Consider the following 18,414-nt stretch of genomic DNA (forward strand, 5'->3'; position numbering starts at 1 on the left):
AGGAATTTTTGGGACTCATTAAATAAATTTTACTAGGAAATGAAAGAGATTTTTCAGAGGTGTGATCTTGTTCCATGCTTTTTATCCTCTTTTATACCCTATTTTTTTATGGAAGTGAAGGGCACAAAGCATGAGGATAAGCAGAGAAACATCAGTTAGAACTATTAATTGGTGGGACAACTTGCCTCCAGAAGTTGTGAATGCTCCAACATGGTTAAGGAAACTAGATGGATAGATCCATAATTTGAGGATATGAGGAAAACTTTATCAGAACTACAATTATTACACAGATTGTTTCCCCACAAGTTCATATTTTTCCCTCCCCCCAAGTGGTGGAGGAATTTGTGTAGCAAAAGGACAATCATTATTTTTTTGTTAAATCATTAAATGTCAGAAGTCTTTGCAGCAAATTCGGCCTATGATGGGCTGCATGATTGAATTGACACTCTTGTACATTTTTTTAGGGGACAAAGCAACGTAGCTTAAAAGCATTACAACAACCGGTCAAGCAAAAATAGTCTTTATTCAAATTTAATGGAAACAGGGGTCACTGTACTTTTGCAAGATGGGGAAAAATAAAAAATATAAAACAAGGATATTGTCACAATACCAGAATGTGGAGCTCTACTTTTGTTTCTTCCCTTCCTATAGTTTACTGTAGGTATCTATTTTCCTGACTGTGCTATTCACATACTCTGCAAGTCCAAAATATGAAACAAAAAAAAAAAAAGTATTATGAAATTTAAGACTTTGCACTTTTCACTAAATGGCATACATCAAGGGGCATTAATTTTAAGGGCAAATTGTTGAAATTACCATACCTACCTAGGAGTCATCATTCCAATCTTAGAAGCCCATCAATGCATTGCTCCTTCTCTATGGCTGTTCTGGAAATCTAGGATGATGCACCGTACCTGAAGAAAACCCTCGGCTTCTAGTACCAGAACGTGCAACAGAGAGGGAGCACTGGACTTACACTTACAAACACACCATTTTGGGGGGGGGGATTAAAAATGTACAGCAGTGACATGTGTTCTACTCCAATCACTTGTGCTACAACTACCAAACATGTACAAAAGACTTCTCATAGAGCTCTAAATGTGGGTTGCAGCAAGTTTAAGATCTGGACCGAGATCGCGACCTAGATCGAGAATGTGACCTAGAAGCGGATCTCGATCTAGACTTCGACTGGGATCTTGTTTTTGAAACTGATTTGGATCTGGACCGAGATTCTGATTTGACATTTTTAGATTTGGAATTTGATCTTGATCTTGATCTACAACTGGTGTCCATTTCCTCACCCTCGCCTTTGGCGTCTTTCGGGTCAGGTTCTGTTTTTATACGCTCTTTTTCCTTGGATTGAGATCGAGACCTAGACCTGGACCTGGACCTGGACCGCTCTTGATCTTCTCTCTTTTTCTTCTTGCTACTAGACTTGCTGTCATGTTTATTCCTTCTCTTGTTTCTCTCATTTCTGCTGTGACTCCTGCTCCTGCTCCTACTAGCCTCCCTGCTCCTCTTCCTACCTTTCCTTTTGTCCTTGCTCTTGCTACGGCTTCTACTCCTGCTCCTTTCTTTACTCCTGCTCCTTCCCTTGCTGACACTCTTCTCTCTCTCTTTGCTCCGACTGCCCCTTACGCTTCTCCTTTCCTCCCTTTCTACCCTCTCTTTACTGCCACTCCTACTGCGGCTTTTACTCTTACTCTTTTCCTTGCTGGGACTTCTGCTTTTTGCTTGGTGGTCACCATCATTTTGAACTATATCCTGTGGTTTGTCTTTACTTTTACTTCGAGATTTCTCGGCGCTTCTACTGCGGCTCCTGCTTTTATCATCTTTACTTGGACTCCTGCTTTTTTCCTTTTGGCCTCTGCTATGACTTTTGCTCCGACTGCGGCTCTTGCTTCTGGAATGAGATCTAGACCTGGTAGTCAAAAAGAAAAAGAAAAAAAAAAGTAGAAAGTTTTGCAGGTATGCCATGATTTGGTAGCGCCATATCTTTTATCTTGTAATTCAGCAGATGTCTCAGGCAGCTCAAACTTCAGACTGTAAATATGCTGACTACTTAAATAACACTGTTTCACGATTAGGATTTCAATGCTATTCTAAATGTTTAATAAACCCCTGCATCCCACTGTGTAAGGCATATAACTTTTGATTACAACACTGTGTAAATTGTTCCTAAAGAGCAATTATTACAACACTACCAACTTTTTAAAGAATGCATGTTACTGGAGCATAAGCTTAAATTGTATCCATTATTAATTAAACTTTACTGTACCTGGATCGCGATCTGCTCTTTGAATGGCTGCTTTTACTACTGCCACTACGACTCCTGCTTTTACGGGAATGTCTGCTTCGAGAGCGAGACCTGGAGGTAATACAATCGTGTCACAGTTGTTAAGCCACCATGGGCATTCAAGAGAATCAGCTGAGCATGGCACAGAAATCCCCTTTCAAGCTGCATAATACAGCACAACAGAAGGCGCCACCTCCCTAGAGCATTTCTGAGACAGCATAGTTCTGGTCTATATATTGTTAGGAAGTCTTAACAGGTTTTTTTTTGCAAATGGGCTCCATAAAGCCTTCTAATGTCAGAGATAAGATCAGTTTCATTAAGTGTGGAGGAAAACAAAAGGCAGCTTTGACAAAGATGTAAAATAAAAGAGAATGCAATTGTGGTCAGGGGGATCACTGGAATAAGAAAAGAAAGCAGGAGGATGTAAGTTGTTTAGGTAATAATTTTGTGAGAACTCAAATTACAAAGACTACAAGGCTTTTCCAACAGCTTTACCTTGCAGAGAAAGATCCAATCTGTTTTTTATCTTCAAGAAAAGTTGTGCATTATTTAATAGACAGTTTCCAAGCTTTTAGGGAAAACCATTTTTGTACATTAAAATGTTTCTGCATGACCTGGAACCCTTCATTAGAAGGGTTCCAACTGATATACTATGGAGTTAAAAGCTGTTCAGTACTACTTAAGTGTTGACCTGAACATGTGAAGGAAACTCTTGAACAAAACTCAAGATATTGATCAGCCTTAGCTATTATTCTCTGCAATAACTGGTAATAACCTTCCAGGCTATTTTTCAAAATTTTATTTAAACATGCCAGGCAGTGATTTTGTGACATTTTACAACCTAAATATATGTTCCGCCAATAAGATATTGCCATTCTTATGTTGGATCCGGCTTCTGATTCTAGCTTGCAAGATTGTACCATATTTATATATTTGTAAATAAAAAATAAAATGTATCAACATTTTCAATATAGTAAAAGATGGCTTCAAAACACAGTTGTTCAGTTTCACCAGGTTCCAGCTTTCTTATACAGAGATCCTCAATTCATATAATTTTCCCATATTAACTCCATTATCTGCTTCTCTGTAGGCCAGCTTTATAGCAGTGACTCTGGGAAAGGATCATACATCCCTTTCCTCAGATAGGTGATTTATCTGCTCCCTCAAATGAAAAAGCTATGGCTTGCCTCAAAGGCAAATGGAGGCTGGAGATATAGATTCCATATGTATAAACTTCACTGTCCTGGTTGCTCAACAGTATAATACCAAGTCATAACTTGGCATTATTCTTGAACCATGCCTCTTTTTTCTTTATCACCAGCACAACTCATTATCCCAATTTCAGTTCACTGCTTTTCCTGCAAATGAATATCCTGTTATTTTTCATTAACTATTCTTAACTATTGCCCTAGTAGGCATGATATTATGAACAAACTTACCTTGAATGAGTACGACTTCTGGAGTAAGAACGGCGGCGCCTGGACCCAGGCCTGTCTTCCACTAGTCTTATCTTTCTACCATTTACTTCTGTCCCATCCAGTTTTTCAAGGGCTCTTTTCATGTCTGAATAAGATTTGAATTCAATCACACCTTCGTTTTTTCTCCCCTTGTGTGCATCAGCATATGTCACTTCACCTGCCTGACGCATATAATCCTAAAAACAGATATAAGGTTTCAGTATCTTTGTCTAACTCTGATGCTGCTACAAATGAAAAAATCAGACACATATATACATATGCACACCTGGTCATGTCCCGATATGCGCATGCAGTATCTGTATATCTAAAACAAATTACTGATTTATTGATCAAGATTTTCTCAATTCTATATATCTACTAGGTGTCATAAATAATTACTAATTTTACCTAAAATATCAACACCCTTGCTTTTCAGGGCATCATTTTTGAAGAATTTTAAAAGGAGAGAACAGGATAAGAAATTGGGAAGAGGGCAAAAATGGAGGTACTTATAAAGGCTGGAGTTTGCAAGGTGGAAACAAGACCCCAAGGACTAGACAATACCATTGGGTACACCATTACAATAAAGATGTAATCAACAGCCCTGCAAGAGAAATGCATTGTAAGCAAAAAAAAAAAAAAGATTTATAACTTGAAGAGGCAGAAAAGTACTCATGCATACATAGCTAGGTTTTTTTAAAGAGTTTCTTTGTCTGAGGGCTACTCTGCATCTGCAATAAAGATATTTATCTCCTCCAGGAAAGTACAGATAGTCCTTGACTTATAACAGTTTGTTTAGTAATGTACACAGTTATAATGGCACTGAAAAAAATGATATCTGACTATTTTTCATACTTATGACCGTTGCAGCATCTGAACTGTCATGTGGTTAAAATTCAGATGCTTGGTAACTGACTCGTATTTATGGTGGTTGAAGTGCTGCGGGTCCATGTGATCACCCTTTTTGACCTTCTCACAAGCGAACTCAGGGAAGCCAGATCCACTTAACAACCGTGTCACTAACTTTACTGCAGTGATTCATTTAACAACCGTGGCAAGAGTGATCATAAAATGAGACAACATTCACTTAACAACTATCTCACTTAGCAACAGAAAATTTGGGCTCCATTGTGGTTGTAAGTTAAGGACAACTTGTACTTGAGAACAGTTTGAATCCCTAGAGATAAAGAACTATTCCAGTGACCTTCATGTAACTATGACAAGTAGGTTGGCCAATTCAAATGCCCCAATGAACAGTGATCCAATCATAAAAAGAAGAGCAAGCCACTGCAACAAGTGCCCCAAAGAAGCAGTGGCTCTTAGTTTTTCTGACTAGCTTCTGAAAGATCGAGGTCATGCATGAGATTTGATATAGAGACTTCCGTTCATTTGAAAGCATTTCTCTGTACTTACTAGGTAATGTAATATAGGCAATAAAAAGAGCATAGACAGTGAACACTTCATGCTCGAGCTCACAATTGCGCTTAGTATTCTGCATTAAGATTTCAAATAAAAACTGTAAAGAATTTCTCTAGCAAACAAATATCTATTTCCTTTGGTATGGATCATATAGCAAGAATCAAGACTTCAATTTCTGTTTGCCCTATCTATCACTAAATGAGAACTGGCAGAAGCCCAGACACCACTTACCTTCAAATCCTGCCAACTGCAACGGCTTGACAGATTTTCAACGATCAATCTGTATTCAGTACGGGTCGGAGGCCCATACTTATCTCTTCCACTTCTTCTATAACCATATCCACCTTGAGATGTGATAAGCAGATGCAGTACTTTAGCTAATATAATGGAGTTAGGAATTAAACCTACATCCCCCTGCCCCCCACTCCAAACAATGTAAGAACTAGTCTAGCCAAAAATTATATTAACAATTTCCCACCCCCACCCCACCCTAAACTACATTCTCCTTGCTTTAAATGTTATACTAATAGAGCCAGCCAGAAATCTATGTACATATGTCTAGAATATTACCACACAATAACTGTATAGTTTACATTAACTACTAATATCGAACATGCATCTATAGTTACATTTTTTTAAAAATAACATTTTTTGAAAACAAAACAACCAAATCACTATAGTCAGTTACTAATGTTACTTACATTGATTTAAAGTTTTCTGAATATCTGACATGAATAATGGTTTTCAGGCACCTATTTCAGATTAATCACATCTCTCTCTAACCCTTGGGGTCCTCACCACCCAGGTCTAATGGGAAAAGGTTGCGGTCGTCACATGGCTTCCTTTTGGTCAGCCAAGGGCCACAAAGGTCAAAGAGCCACTCATGGAAAGGCAACCCAGGGTCAGCAAATGGAACAGGCAGTCATCTTAGCCTCAAAGGACTCTTAATTGAAACATTGAGGTCTTAGTTAAGTCTATGTTAAACAAATATTTACATTACAAGTAAACCATTTAAATATTTACAAAAATAAAGTAACAAAAATTAAATCTCATTTATTTAATTTAAAAAAGTTTAATACAAATTAACATCCAGATATTACTTTAATAGAAACCACAGTAGTCAAAGTTTACATTTTAAAAAAATTTACAGTTTTAAAAAAATATTCTATTTTAAACAGAAAGAAGAGTCACTGGTACAATGATATGTAGTGCTTACTGCGTCCAGAACCATAACTGCTGTCACGACGAGGGCCTCGAGCATGCTCAACAATTACACGCTCCCCACAAAGATCTTTGCCGTTTAGTTCATAAACAGCATCGTCTGCATCACGCACATCATCAAACTCAACAAAGCCATACCTGGAGAAGAGAAGAGACTACTCTAGAATCAAATATGTCACCAATTACCTCACCAAGTCCGCTGTCAGTAGGAACAATTTTGAAACTTAGGGAATGTAGGAGATAATTATTTCAGAAAGCATCTTCCTCCAAACAAAAACTAAGCCTGTTGATGGCAACAAAGGCTTTTCCTTTGTTGTCATTAACAAGAAGAGCATGACGTAACTATTAAAAAAAGGTAGAAAGCAAAAAGTCGGTTATGGCAGCAGGTACTAATAGCTTAAGAAATCACAGAGGCAAACCACTCTCTAGCATTAAGGCTTTTATAACTTTTTCTTTTAAAAAGACAAAAAAAAATCAGTTATTTAAAGCACATTATAGACAGGAAGTAGACCACACAACATAAAAACACAGTTAGGAGACTGGTAACTTTACAGAAGCCAATCTGGCTTTTTTGAAATTTTCTGCTACAGATGGACCATACGGAAATTCTATATAGGATCTTCCTGCGTTTTAAGAGACCCTGGGCAATTGGCATTGCTTAAAGGCTAATAGTCACCGAAGAAAAAAGAATGTCTTTTGGGCTGTTGTGAACAGCTTCTGAATAGAAATTCTTACATGACTATCTGATAAGTAAGAAATTCTTACAGGTCTGACTAGAGTGAACTGCTGTTTTCAAATATGGAAAGAAAGGGAAGAACAAAAGAAGCAAACTGAGGCAATTTCAGAAAAAACAAACAAACCATTATGCCTTCCACATTTTGCTAATTACTTTCTTCTATTTCACCAAAGCAGAAGCAAAAAATTAGAGGAATTCTTTAAAAAGGCCTTATTATGAAACATAATTTCTTTTTAAATGAGTGATATATTTCCCAACTGCGTATATCACCCATTAAAAAAATATTAGAATGTTTAATGGAAGAAAACCTTTTGCATTAATATTTCATTACTGTTTTTTTTTAACTCTAGAACATTTCATAATATCCAAATATGCTCTTAGTCTTTAATGTTAAGCCATAATGTTCTTGTTTACTATCGACATATGCTTGGGTAGCATATGGTGAAACAGATTGTAGCATTCTCTAGAATTAGATGATTCAGATTACCAAAATCTGTAATTTTGGTTGCAAAAAGTTGAAACATTTATTCTTTTGAGTCTGTAATCCTGGGCATGTTTTACGGGAGTTAGCTTTATTAACAGACATACATATAAATATAACATCCAAGTAAATATCTAGGCAGGATTCTTTTTTATAAATTATCTTGAGACGATTCATTCATAAAGGCTTCTAAAAAAGCCAGTTAGTATAAAATGCTATCTGAAATAATTAATGTAGTTAAAGAATTAAATATTTGGGTTGATAGCAAAAAAATAAAATACTTTTCTACCAAATGGAGTGAATGCAGAATGCTTTTTCAAACTTTCAAATTACCAGAAATTGTATTTCTTTAGTTGCAATCTACTCCTCCTTGTGCTAGAGACAGATTCTGATGGCATTCATCTCCTCAAATTTGGGTAGTTAGAAATCACCAGTGGTCTGAACTATCAATATCTGACAGAAGTCTAGGAGATGCTGTTAGTTTTTCAACAGTTGGTATTTTGAATGGTAAATTAGTGCAGCAGTAAAGCAAGCATCTACCTCCCTAATATTGCTACCAACCAGAGTAACAGTTGCATTTGACATCATGCTGCCATTTCAAAGCTTCAGAATAAGATAAGGGATAAGATCCCAGCAAACAAAAATATTATCCTAAAGACATTAAGGCAAGTAAAAAAGTATAGGCTTTTCAATGTTGTGACTCCAATTTTGTTTTTCGCTTACATATCCCAAATTGTTTTACCCATATTGCCAATTTCTCACAGAATAAGCAGTTACAATCTATTGCAGTAAACCCATCTGCAGTTTGCTAACCACCACTTATTAAAATTTACAAACATTAAAAGCTAACAAACTCGTTTTCAAAAAAGGTTTTATTGTCTAGAGTTAATATTGTTTTAACTACTAAAACTCCTGGCCAATTAATAACAAGTCAGCTGAAAAATCAAATTTGGCTAATTACTGAAAATAGAAGAGTGAGATCAAATTACAGCAAAATAATTTAATGTAATATGCAAAATCTCTTGAATACCCCATGAACTTTTACTGTTAATAATTTGAAAAATTATACTTCTATTTTTAAGTAATCATTTACTTTACCATGCTGTCTAAAACAGCAACTCCAACTTTTTGTGCAATAGGGACTTGTTCCATGGAGATTTTTCTGTGGACCGGAGGGGGAGAGTGGTTTTGCATGCTGCCTGCATCCTGCGGATGGGGATTCCCTTGTTTGCGCAGCCCTGTTTCTGGCATGCTGTGGCCTGATGCCTGGACTCTGGACCAGAGGTTGGGGACCCTGGTCTAGAAGTTCAATAAACTACCACATTTTTCGCTCCATAAAACATACTTTTCTCTCCCAAAAGTGGGTGGAAATGTCTGTGCGTCAGTGCCGGTCCTTCGGTGAATAGCAGCTGGGCCACGACAGCGGGGTCTTTTACAGTGCTGAATCCCACCTCTTCTGTCTTTGTCATTGCCTGCCTCTCCTGTCCCTTTTCTTCTCTAAACCTAGGTGCATCTTATGGTCAGATGCATCTTATGGAGCGAAAAATACGCTATATATATATTTTCTATCAGTTTTGAAGCTGGCTTTATGAAAATTTGCAAGTTTACTCAATTTGTTGCAACAGACAGCACAGACCTCAGTTAATCAAAAGTAAAAGAGGAAGTTTCTTATTCTTCAAAGCATTGTGCGATATCTGAAGAATAGAAATCATCTTCAGAAATCTATGTTCAAACTAAGGTCAACTTGAACATTGCTTGAATACCAAGAACTGATCCTGTCTGGTTCTTTTTATTAGTTGATGACATTTATAAATCTAGAAGGCATCACCATTAGTTTATTATTAAGTGCAAGAACTTTTGTTTGCTTGCTAGTTGTTCATACAGTATAGTAAAACATTAGTTTAGCATACTATTACCGAATGTCTGCATCACCCTGCATTATGTCTATAATTATGTCTATAATGACAGTGTGCATGACATGAATTTGAAGGAAAATACATAATTTGTATCATTTGAAAAATTTATCACAAATGTAATGACAAGAAATAAATAATAATTCTTGCAAGCAAGGAATATTAAATAGGGGGCTTTACAATTAACATTTTATCTTATAGACTTCCGGTTTGGCACCGTAGGTGATGGCGGTGATCTTTACGATCACCAACCTCTGGATTATGTGGAATCGCTAGGACAGCTTAAATCTGCTGTCCAGCGGTTCGGAAAACCCCCTCTTCGGGAGAAGGAGAAGGTGGTGAGCTGAGGGCAGAGGTTGAATTTCCCTAAAGCCCCTGAGAAAAAAGGGGTTTGAAGGGTTAAGTTCCCTCCAGTAACCCGAAGTGCTCCAGATCCGAGGATTCTTCTGCTTTGGCGGAACCAATCACCACGACCAAACGCCGAGATTTATTTTGGACAATAAAGGATTATACCGGACAGAACGAAAGTGGGAGAACTTTAAGCAAGTAGCCAAGCCGATTCCCCGATACTTTGTAACAAGCTTGAAAACAGTAAAAAAATGGAGGCGAATTGTTAACAAGTTAACGAGTGGAAAGCGAAAGCGATACTTTCAGCGTTCCGTCTGCAGTTGGTAATTTGCATGTTACTTGCTGCTCTTACTCTTTAACTCTTTGCTGCCTGCTGATAGAATCTAGGGGAGATTTTTAAATACTGCTTTAAAAGACTGTGTTTTTTAGAGGTTAAGAAGATTTAAAGTGAATATTAAGTTGGAAATAAATAAATATATAATTTTATAGAAGATGGCAGCCAAACAATTAAAGTCTACTGTAACAAAGAGCTCTGGAACTTTATCAGCTGGTGCCTCTCCAGCTCATACAGCAGAGACTAGAACATTGAATTTAGAGGCGTTACAAGAGAACTTAAAAGGCTTTATAGAAGAAAAATTTAAAGTAATAACTGATGAGATGTCTGAAATGAAAGAGCAGATATCAGAAATTCAAGTGGGAAATAAAGAAGTTAAAGAAGGATTTGTAATGGCAGTACAAAGTTTGGCAACGAATGTGATTTTATTGGAGGAGGAGGTTGAAGAAATTAAGCAACATAATTTAAAATTAGAAAATAAAATGGATGAATTTCAAAGTAAAATGGAAAAACAGAGGATGAAATAGTTTTGATACAATATAGAAATATGGAATTTGCTCTTAGAATTCGAGGTTTGAAAGAAAATAAGGAAGAGAATTTAAGGAAATTTTTCTGAAGTATTTGCTGAGATATTAGCAGCTCGTCCAGCAGATGTGGCTTATCAAATTGATAAAATATATCGTGTGAATTCTTGGATAGCAAGGCAAAAAGTTGCCAAGGGATGTTGTTATTTATTTTACAAACAGAACAGTGAGAAATCAGATTTTGCAAGCTTCATATAAGGGGAGAAGATTCAGATTGCTGGTCAAGATATTTTGATATTAAAGGAAATTCCACCAAAATGTTAAGGGCTAGGAAGGAATTTGCCTTCCTGGTGAATGAACTTAAAAACATCAGATTGAATATAGATGGGATATTCCAACTGGTATAATAGTATATTATGCAGGAAAGTATATCGTTTCAATACGGTTGGAAAAGCAAGAGAATTTTATGTTGAGGTATTAAAGTTGGAAGTCTTCCCCATTGGAAGCTAGAGGAAGGAGGCTGAAGTGAAGGAAGAGAAGTGAAGCAGGTACAAGAACAGATTGTGATGGAAGAAGATTTATTACAAGTGTTGGAAATACCTACGACGGGTTTAGATTCAAAAGAACAAAGGTTGACAAGAGCTGCTGCTAAACGCAAGGAATAAGAGATGAAGGCACAACAACAACTGGCAACTACTACAACGGAAACAGTGGGAGGAGCAAGGCCTAAAGTAAAATGTGATCTGCGGCTGGTGTTCCAAAAGTTTCCTATCTTGGAATGTTAATGGCCTGAACTCACCGTAGAAGAGAAGGAAAGTATTTCATTATTTGAAACAATTTAAAATGACATTACCTGTTTACAAGAAACACATATTAGATCTTGCTAAATGTTGGAGATGCGATTGTGAAGATGCTACTTATTACTATATATGGTGGACTTGTAAAAAAGTTAAAGCATCTTGGATTAAAGTATGGTGGATCATGCAGAATATTTTGAAAAGAAGATTAAGTTTACTCCAGTTCTTTCTACTAGGAATAATTATGGACTACACAGCTATAGAGACTAAATTGATTTTGAACTTAATAACAGTTGCAAGACTTTTGATTGCTCAGTATTGGAAGAAAGAAGAATTACCTACAATCGAAGAATGGACACTCAAAGTATCAAATCTGGCAGAGATGACAACAATCTCCGCTTACTTGAAAGACTATACACTAGAAAAATATATTCTAGAATGGAAAATGTGGATTGATTATATTTAAAATTAGTATTAGATAAAAAAAAATATTGAATAGCATATGAGTAAATTTAGGAAATATTTTGTATTAGATATATTTTTGAAGGAGAGGGGAATTGAGAGTGTGACTAAGTGTGGTGTGACTAGAGATTATAATTTAGGAATTATTTTGGATTATGATTGTTAGTTTTGATATCCTGCATTTTGTTCTGGGAAGTCGGGATGGGGGTGGGGGTAAGGGGAGGGAATTGGGGGTTTGGTAGAGATGGAGTGATGGTTAATGTACAGGGATTATTGAAGAAATATAATTAATGTAGGATCGGGTCTGCATAGTTACCATTTTAGAACGGTGAGGAGGGAGAAAAGAGAGAGTAGGAGGTAGGAAAGAGGAGAAGAGGAAGGAAGAGGGATAGTAGAGGGAGAAGGAAGGTGTAGGGTGGAGGGAGGAGCGGATGTAGATAAGAGAAGGAGAGGAAGGTTTGGAAAGTAAAAGAAGGTAGAAGAGGGAAGAGTGTTAAAAAGAGGGGTGGTGACTGGGCAAGCCCGACTAATTGTATACAACTGTACATTGGATGAATTATTTGATATGATTGTAAAAATAAAACTTTTTATGAAAAAAAAAAAACATTTTATCTTATATACTATAAGGAATAACTAACATCTTTTCATTTTCTGATAGCTGTTAAAGTGTTTGTGCTAAAAAGAACTTGCTCAACTAAAGAAACCCATGCAAGATTTAGCCATGTATAATTCACATATCCAGGAACATTTATCCCAATGTGGCAATGATTTCCTGGTCAACCAGCTACTATAGTGGATTATGGACATCTGCCTACTGTTGCACCACTACTGTTGTATTAATTTCAAAGTGCTCCTTTACAGAAGAAATATTTCAACTATATAATTATTTTTGTAAACTTGTCATTTTTTTAAGAAATACTTTAAAATGTGTATGCATATTTACATGAGAATACCTAGAGTAAATTATATAGTATTTCAAATAAACACCTCCTAGCGCTGCTCTGTTACAATTCTGTCATGAAATAATTCTTGATGAAAGGAATGAAGTCTACTCCCTTTAAACATAAGCCCTCTCATGAGACAATGTTCTGTAAACAAATCCCAAAGTGCAATGGGATTGGGTTTAAAAACATATGTATTTCACCGTACTGTTTTACAAGTGCTAAAAATGCATTTTACATGAGATTTGTTTAAATTCAACAATAAGTAAAGACAGCATAGCATATATTTTCTAAGCAACCATTATTTTCCTGATCCAAATCCAAAATGTCAAGCACTATATATAATTATTTATTAGAATGGCCGCTTATTAGACATAGTTGATCCGTTATTAAAAAATCCCAGGTTTAACATCTAACATCTCCAGTTAAACAAAAAAAGACTTAACACTGAAATTAGATTAATGGTCCATGCAAGATGCTGTTTACCACTGTACGAAATGCCACATCAAAATTGGTTTGCCTAGTCTTGGTTTGGCATGTTGGCTGAATTGAACCACTGTGGTTTGTAAACCATAGTTTGTGGCTTACCATATTGTTGTGGATCTGGCTGTTAGATATTCAATAAGTCATGGTCAATCATAGCACAGCACAATGCATGAACCCAGACAGTACACGGCAGCTTCCAGTACTGCTCGTTCATTAAGAAAAGGGCTTCATCCAGGACCCACTTCCAGCTCCAGGTCTTCCTTCAGGAAAGAAGACATTTCATTTTGTCCTATGATAAGACTTTAAACACGAGATGAAAGCAAGAGAGCCAGTTTGGTGTATTTGGTGAAGGTGCTGACCTACAGCCTGTGAGTTCTAGGCCTCCCTTTGGCATGGAAGTTGGCTGAGTGACTTTGGGCCAGTCACTCTCTTACAGCCCAACCCACCGCACAAGGCTGTTGTGGGGAAAATAGAAGGCAGAAGTGTTATGCTTGCCTCTGCCAGTTACACATATATCTTTTTTAAAGGTGGGATTAAAAAATATAATAGCAACATCCAAGCTTTGGGTAGACGTAACAGTTAAAGCAGAGCCAGTTTGATGCAGTGGTTAAGGCATCAGGCTAGAAACTTTGGAGATCATTTCTTTTAAGTCCAGCCTTTAGCAAGGTCTCAGCCCTAGATGGCAAACTACTTCTGAAAAACCTCGCCAGGAAAACTGACTGAACAAGTCTGGTCAGTCTCCAGGAGTCTTACTTGAAGGCACCTCCTCCCAAAAACACACAACCCCAAATACAGGTAGTCCTCGACTTAACAGCAGTTCATTTAGTGACTGTTCGAAGTTTACAACGGCACTGAAAAAAAGTGATTTATGACCCATTTTTCACACTCAGAACCTCTGCAGCATCCCCACGGTGACTTGATCAAAAATTCAGAGGCTTGGCAAAGGACTCGTATTTATGACCGTTGTCGTGTCCCAGAAGCCATAGATCCCTCCCCCTTTTGACCAGCAAAGTCAATGGGTGGGGTGGGGTGGGGTGGGTGGGTGGGAAGCCAGATTTCATTTAACAACCGTGTTTATTAACTTTTTAACCAACTGCCGCGATTCACTTCACAACCACGGCAAAGCTCACTAAACGGCACAGAAATTTCGGGCCTCCGCCGTGGTCGTAAGTCGAGGACTGCCTGTAGCGAAGATGCCCGGAGGGAAAGAAATGCAGCTTCAAATCCATCCTCAGCCACTGAAAACTATCCAGAGAGAGAGGGTGACTTTGGGCCGGTCATCCCATTTCTCAGCCCAGAAAGTTCGGGGAGGGTGGGGTGGGGGAATGAAAGCTTTTTATGCTCCTTGCATATAAAAGGCGGGCTAGAAATCCAGGGAAACGCGACTGGATGTGAGGTAACCCCCCCCCCCGCAGCCCCCATCTCCTCCCCCCCCACCGCCCCCGTGAAAAGGTTTCCAAGCCTGCCTTGACCCGGAGAGGAGTGCCCAAGTCTCCCTTCAACAGCACCGCACGGACCACAACACGGGTCAAACACGGAACTTGGCCCAGGAGCGACTTCAAGGCTCCCCCCCCCATTCACCCCCCACAGGAGGATCTCGGAGAAAGGCAGGAGGATCGCTTGAGGGGGGGGCGGGGGGGGGGAAGAAAGGGAGAGGGAGAGAGAGGCGCGCGCGGGAAAGGACAGAGAAAGGGCGCGCATGCGCTTTAGGCGGGGGGGGCAGGCCGCGCTGACAGGAAGAAACGCGGGATGAAAGCCCGGGCCCGGTTTAGGCCCAAAGAGGGACCTTCCGGCAAACGGGCAGGCGAAGTGAGAAGATTTAAAAGCCGCCCCTCACCCGTTTTTGAGATCCACTTCGAGGATTTTCCCGTAGCCTTTAAAGAAGCGCTCCACGTCCCGCTCTCGGGCCTGGTAGCTAAGGCGCCCGATATAGACCCGAGGCATTTCCCCCGCCAAAGAAGAACCAGAGCGGGGATCCCGCGCTGGGGACGACGACGACGGAGGGGCGTCTGGGCTCCACGCGGGGGCGGCCGGGTGAGGGGGGGGGCAGCGGCGGAGACGGCGGCGATTTTTTTTTTCGCCCCCCTCCCTCTCGCTGCCTCTCGCTGGCGTAGGACACGCACGCAAAGGCGTGCGCGGTGACGTAGGCACGTCACATGACGCCGCGGTAGCTTCCCAGGCAGCTTTTGCGGCGGCGCTTTCGAAGCTGGGCTGTTTCTTCCGGCACGCGGCGGCGGCTCTTAAAGGGGACGCGCTCCTTTAAAGCAGGAGAGGAGCTTTCCGAAGCACGTCCCAGTGTTGGATTTAATTAGACGGGGTGGAGGTGGTGGGGGGCTGTTTCGTGCCTCCCGTCATGGTACCTTGTAGGTGGGATGGACCTCAACGGGCATGATAATTTATTCATGGAATAGAATAGAATAGAATAGAATAGAATAGAATATAATTTTTTATTGGCCAAGTGTGATTGAACACACAAGGAATTTGTCTTTGGTGCATTTGCTCTCAGTGTACATAAAAAGAAAAGATACTTTCGTCAAGGTACAACATTTACAACATTTAATGATAGGCATAGGGTACAAATTTAACACTCTTGCAATTTAATAATTCAAAACTCCCCACTCCTGTATTGTCATTATACAGGTATTCCTCGACTTAAGACCACAATGGAGCAGATTTCTGTTGCTAAGTGAAACGTTTCACTTACAGACCCCTCACATCCTGGACATAAACTGTTTCAACTCCTATCCTCAAATTGACGCTATAGGGCATTGCACACCAGAACAACTAGATACAAAGACAGTTTTTTCCCCCCGAACACGATCACTCTGCTAAACAAATAATTCCCTCAACAGTGTCAAACTATTCACTAAATCTGCACTCATCATTCCCATCACCCATCTCCTCCCATTTATGACTGTAACTTTGCTGCTTGCATCCTTACGATTTTATTGATATTGATTGTTTCCTGATTGCTTATTTGTACCCTGTGACTATCATTAAGTGTTGCACTTTATGATTCTTGATAAATGTATCTTTTCTTTTATGTACACTGAAAGCATATGCACCAAAGACAAATTCCTTGTGTGTCTAATCACACTTGGCCAATAAAAAATTTATTCTATTCTATTCTATTCTATTCTATTCTATTCTATTAGCAAATGTTTCACTTAGCAAGAGTGAACTTTGCTTCATTTTACGACCTTTTGTTCCCGAGTGGTTAAGTGGATCACTGCAGTTATTAAGTTAGTAACAGGGCTGTTAAATGAATCTGGCTTCCCGACTTGACTTTGCTTGTCCAGAAGGTCGGAAGAGAGGTTCACGTGACCCTGGGACATCATGACCATCATAAATAGGAGTCAGTGGCCCAGCGTCTGAATTTTGATCACAAGACCATGGGGATGCTACATCGGTCGTAACTGAAAAATTGTCATAAATATGATGCCCTTTGACAGCAATAGCACTCAGACTTATATATTGCTTTGTAGTGCTTTTACAGTCCTCTCTAAGCGGTTTACAGAGTCAGCACAGTACCCCCAACAACCTGGATCCTCATTTTACTGACCTCAGAAGGATAAAAGACTGAGTAAACCTTGAGCTGCTGGCAGTTGGCAGTCAGCAGAATTAGCATGCAGTACTGCATTCTAACCACTGCACCACCATGGCTCTGATAGTGTGATTCTAATTGTTTATCTATTTCAAATATTTCAGTATACATTTAATTTATCATTTTCCCAAAAAGTGAAGAATTTACACACAAATTGGAATACTTGTGATTTGTGGAAGGACAAGCAGCGGCAAGTTACGGCGAATGCTTCATTGTATACTGCCCATATGAATGGAATGGAATTCTGATAAAGGGATATATCTACACAGAGAACCTCAAAGATGGAAAAAATTGGAGATCTGATTGCCCCAACAGGATGATGATATCTGCTTCACTGGCAGGTTCCATGGCAGTCAAATATTGCATCATTGTGAGCTTTCCTCTCACAATATATATACAATATATATCTACATATCCTGGGAGTAAACTGGAATGAATTCAAGCAGATAACTTTTGATCCTGATGTGCAAATTGATAGATTTAACACCTCAGATCACTACCTGACTCTATAGTCTCTACTCAAAATCCCAAAAACTTCAACCAAAAACTGTCTACTATTGACCTCACCCCATTCCTAAGAGGACTATAAGGGACGTGCATAAGAGCACAAAAGTGCCTACCGTTCCTGTCCTATTGTTCCCTTTCATTATATCAAATTAATATAGTTGTTGCATACTTCTACATATGTTGTTGTTTTACGTTGATGTTTATGTATACTGTTGTGACAAAATAAAAAAAAAAGATCTCTGCTATGGGTTAGGCTTAGGGTTAAGGTCATTAATCCATCTTTCACTATCCCCCAAATACTTTACTATATACCAGAGCCTTCCCATAAGATATTAACACTGAAATGTTTATGCGCTGTGCCTCATGGCAGTGGCTAGGAGATTTCAGTAATAGCGATAGCACTTAGTCTTACATACTGCTTTACAGTGCTTTACAGCCCTCTCTAAGCAGTTTACAGAGTCAGCGTCTTGCCCCCAACAATCTAGGTCCTCATTTTACCCACCTCAAAAAGATGGAAGGCTGAGTCAACCTGGAGCCTGGTGAGATTTGAACTGCCAAATTGCAGGTAGTTCAATCAGCGGAAGTAGCCTGCAGTACTGCATTCTAACCACTGCGCCACTGAGGCTCTGTCCAGATCACACATAATATATTAAGTTCAGATATTGAAATTGTTGCATATGTACTTTTGAACCATCTCGCCGCCTCTAGAGGACTCTAATCACAAATTAGCAGGGCTGATTCCAACAGGCAATAATGTGTTTCTTATTACAAGAACAAGACTACTCAATTGCTCAAACAACTAAAAAAAAAAAAAGTAACTGCTCAAGGTGGCTTAATTCTCTGCCATAATAATGGCAGTCAGAATCCACATTCTTCCATTCTGATGAA

General features: G+C 38.9%; 1 protein-coding gene across 2 annotated transcripts; it reads right to left on the reverse strand.

The window, feature by feature from the left end:
- Window positions 1–504: 504 nt before the first annotated feature.
- Window positions 505–15,562, reverse strand: SRSF4 (serine and arginine rich splicing factor 4). Of its 2 annotated transcripts, XM_058195857.1 has the most exons (6): window positions 15,253–15,562; window positions 6,389–6,531; window positions 5,404–5,516; window positions 3,736–3,950; window positions 2,279–2,368; window positions 505–1,921 (listed from the first exon to the last, which is right to left on the reverse strand). In XM_058195857.1, exons 1-6 carry the CDS (start codon window positions 15,357–15,359, stop codon window positions 1,117–1,119), a joined length of 1,473 nt encoding a protein of 490 aa, XP_058051840.1. In that variant the 5' UTR covers window positions 15,360–15,562; the 3' UTR covers window positions 505–1,116. The 2 variants fall into 2 exon arrangements, with proteins under 2 accessions (XP_058051840.1, XP_058051842.1); XM_058195859.1 differs by lacking the exons at window positions 6,389–6,531; window positions 15,253–15,562 and adding an exon at window positions 5,874–6,067.
- Between the last annotated feature and the right edge of the window lie 2,852 nt (window positions 15,563–18,414).

This window comes from Ahaetulla prasina, chromosome 10 (genome assembly GCF_028640845.1).
Source record: "Ahaetulla prasina isolate Xishuangbanna chromosome 10, ASM2864084v1, whole genome shotgun sequence".
NCBI lineage: Eukaryota > Metazoa > Chordata > Lepidosauria > Squamata > Colubridae > Ahaetulla > Ahaetulla prasina.

Excerpts from the sequence above, each read along its gene's own strand:
- SRSF4 (XM_058195857.1), bottom strand. The coding sequence starts at position 15,359 with ATGCCTCGGGTCTATATCGGGCGCCTTAGCTACCAGGCCCGAGAGCGG. Across the intron at positions 5,517-6,388 it reads CAGTTATGGTTCTGGACGCA|GTGGATATGGTTATAGAAGA; the intron begins GTAAGCACTACA and ends TCACATCTCAAG. Across the intron at positions 1,922-2,278 it reads AAGAGCAGATCGCGATCCAG|GTCTAGATCTCATTCCAGAA; the intron begins GTACAGTAAAGT and ends TTTGACTACCAG.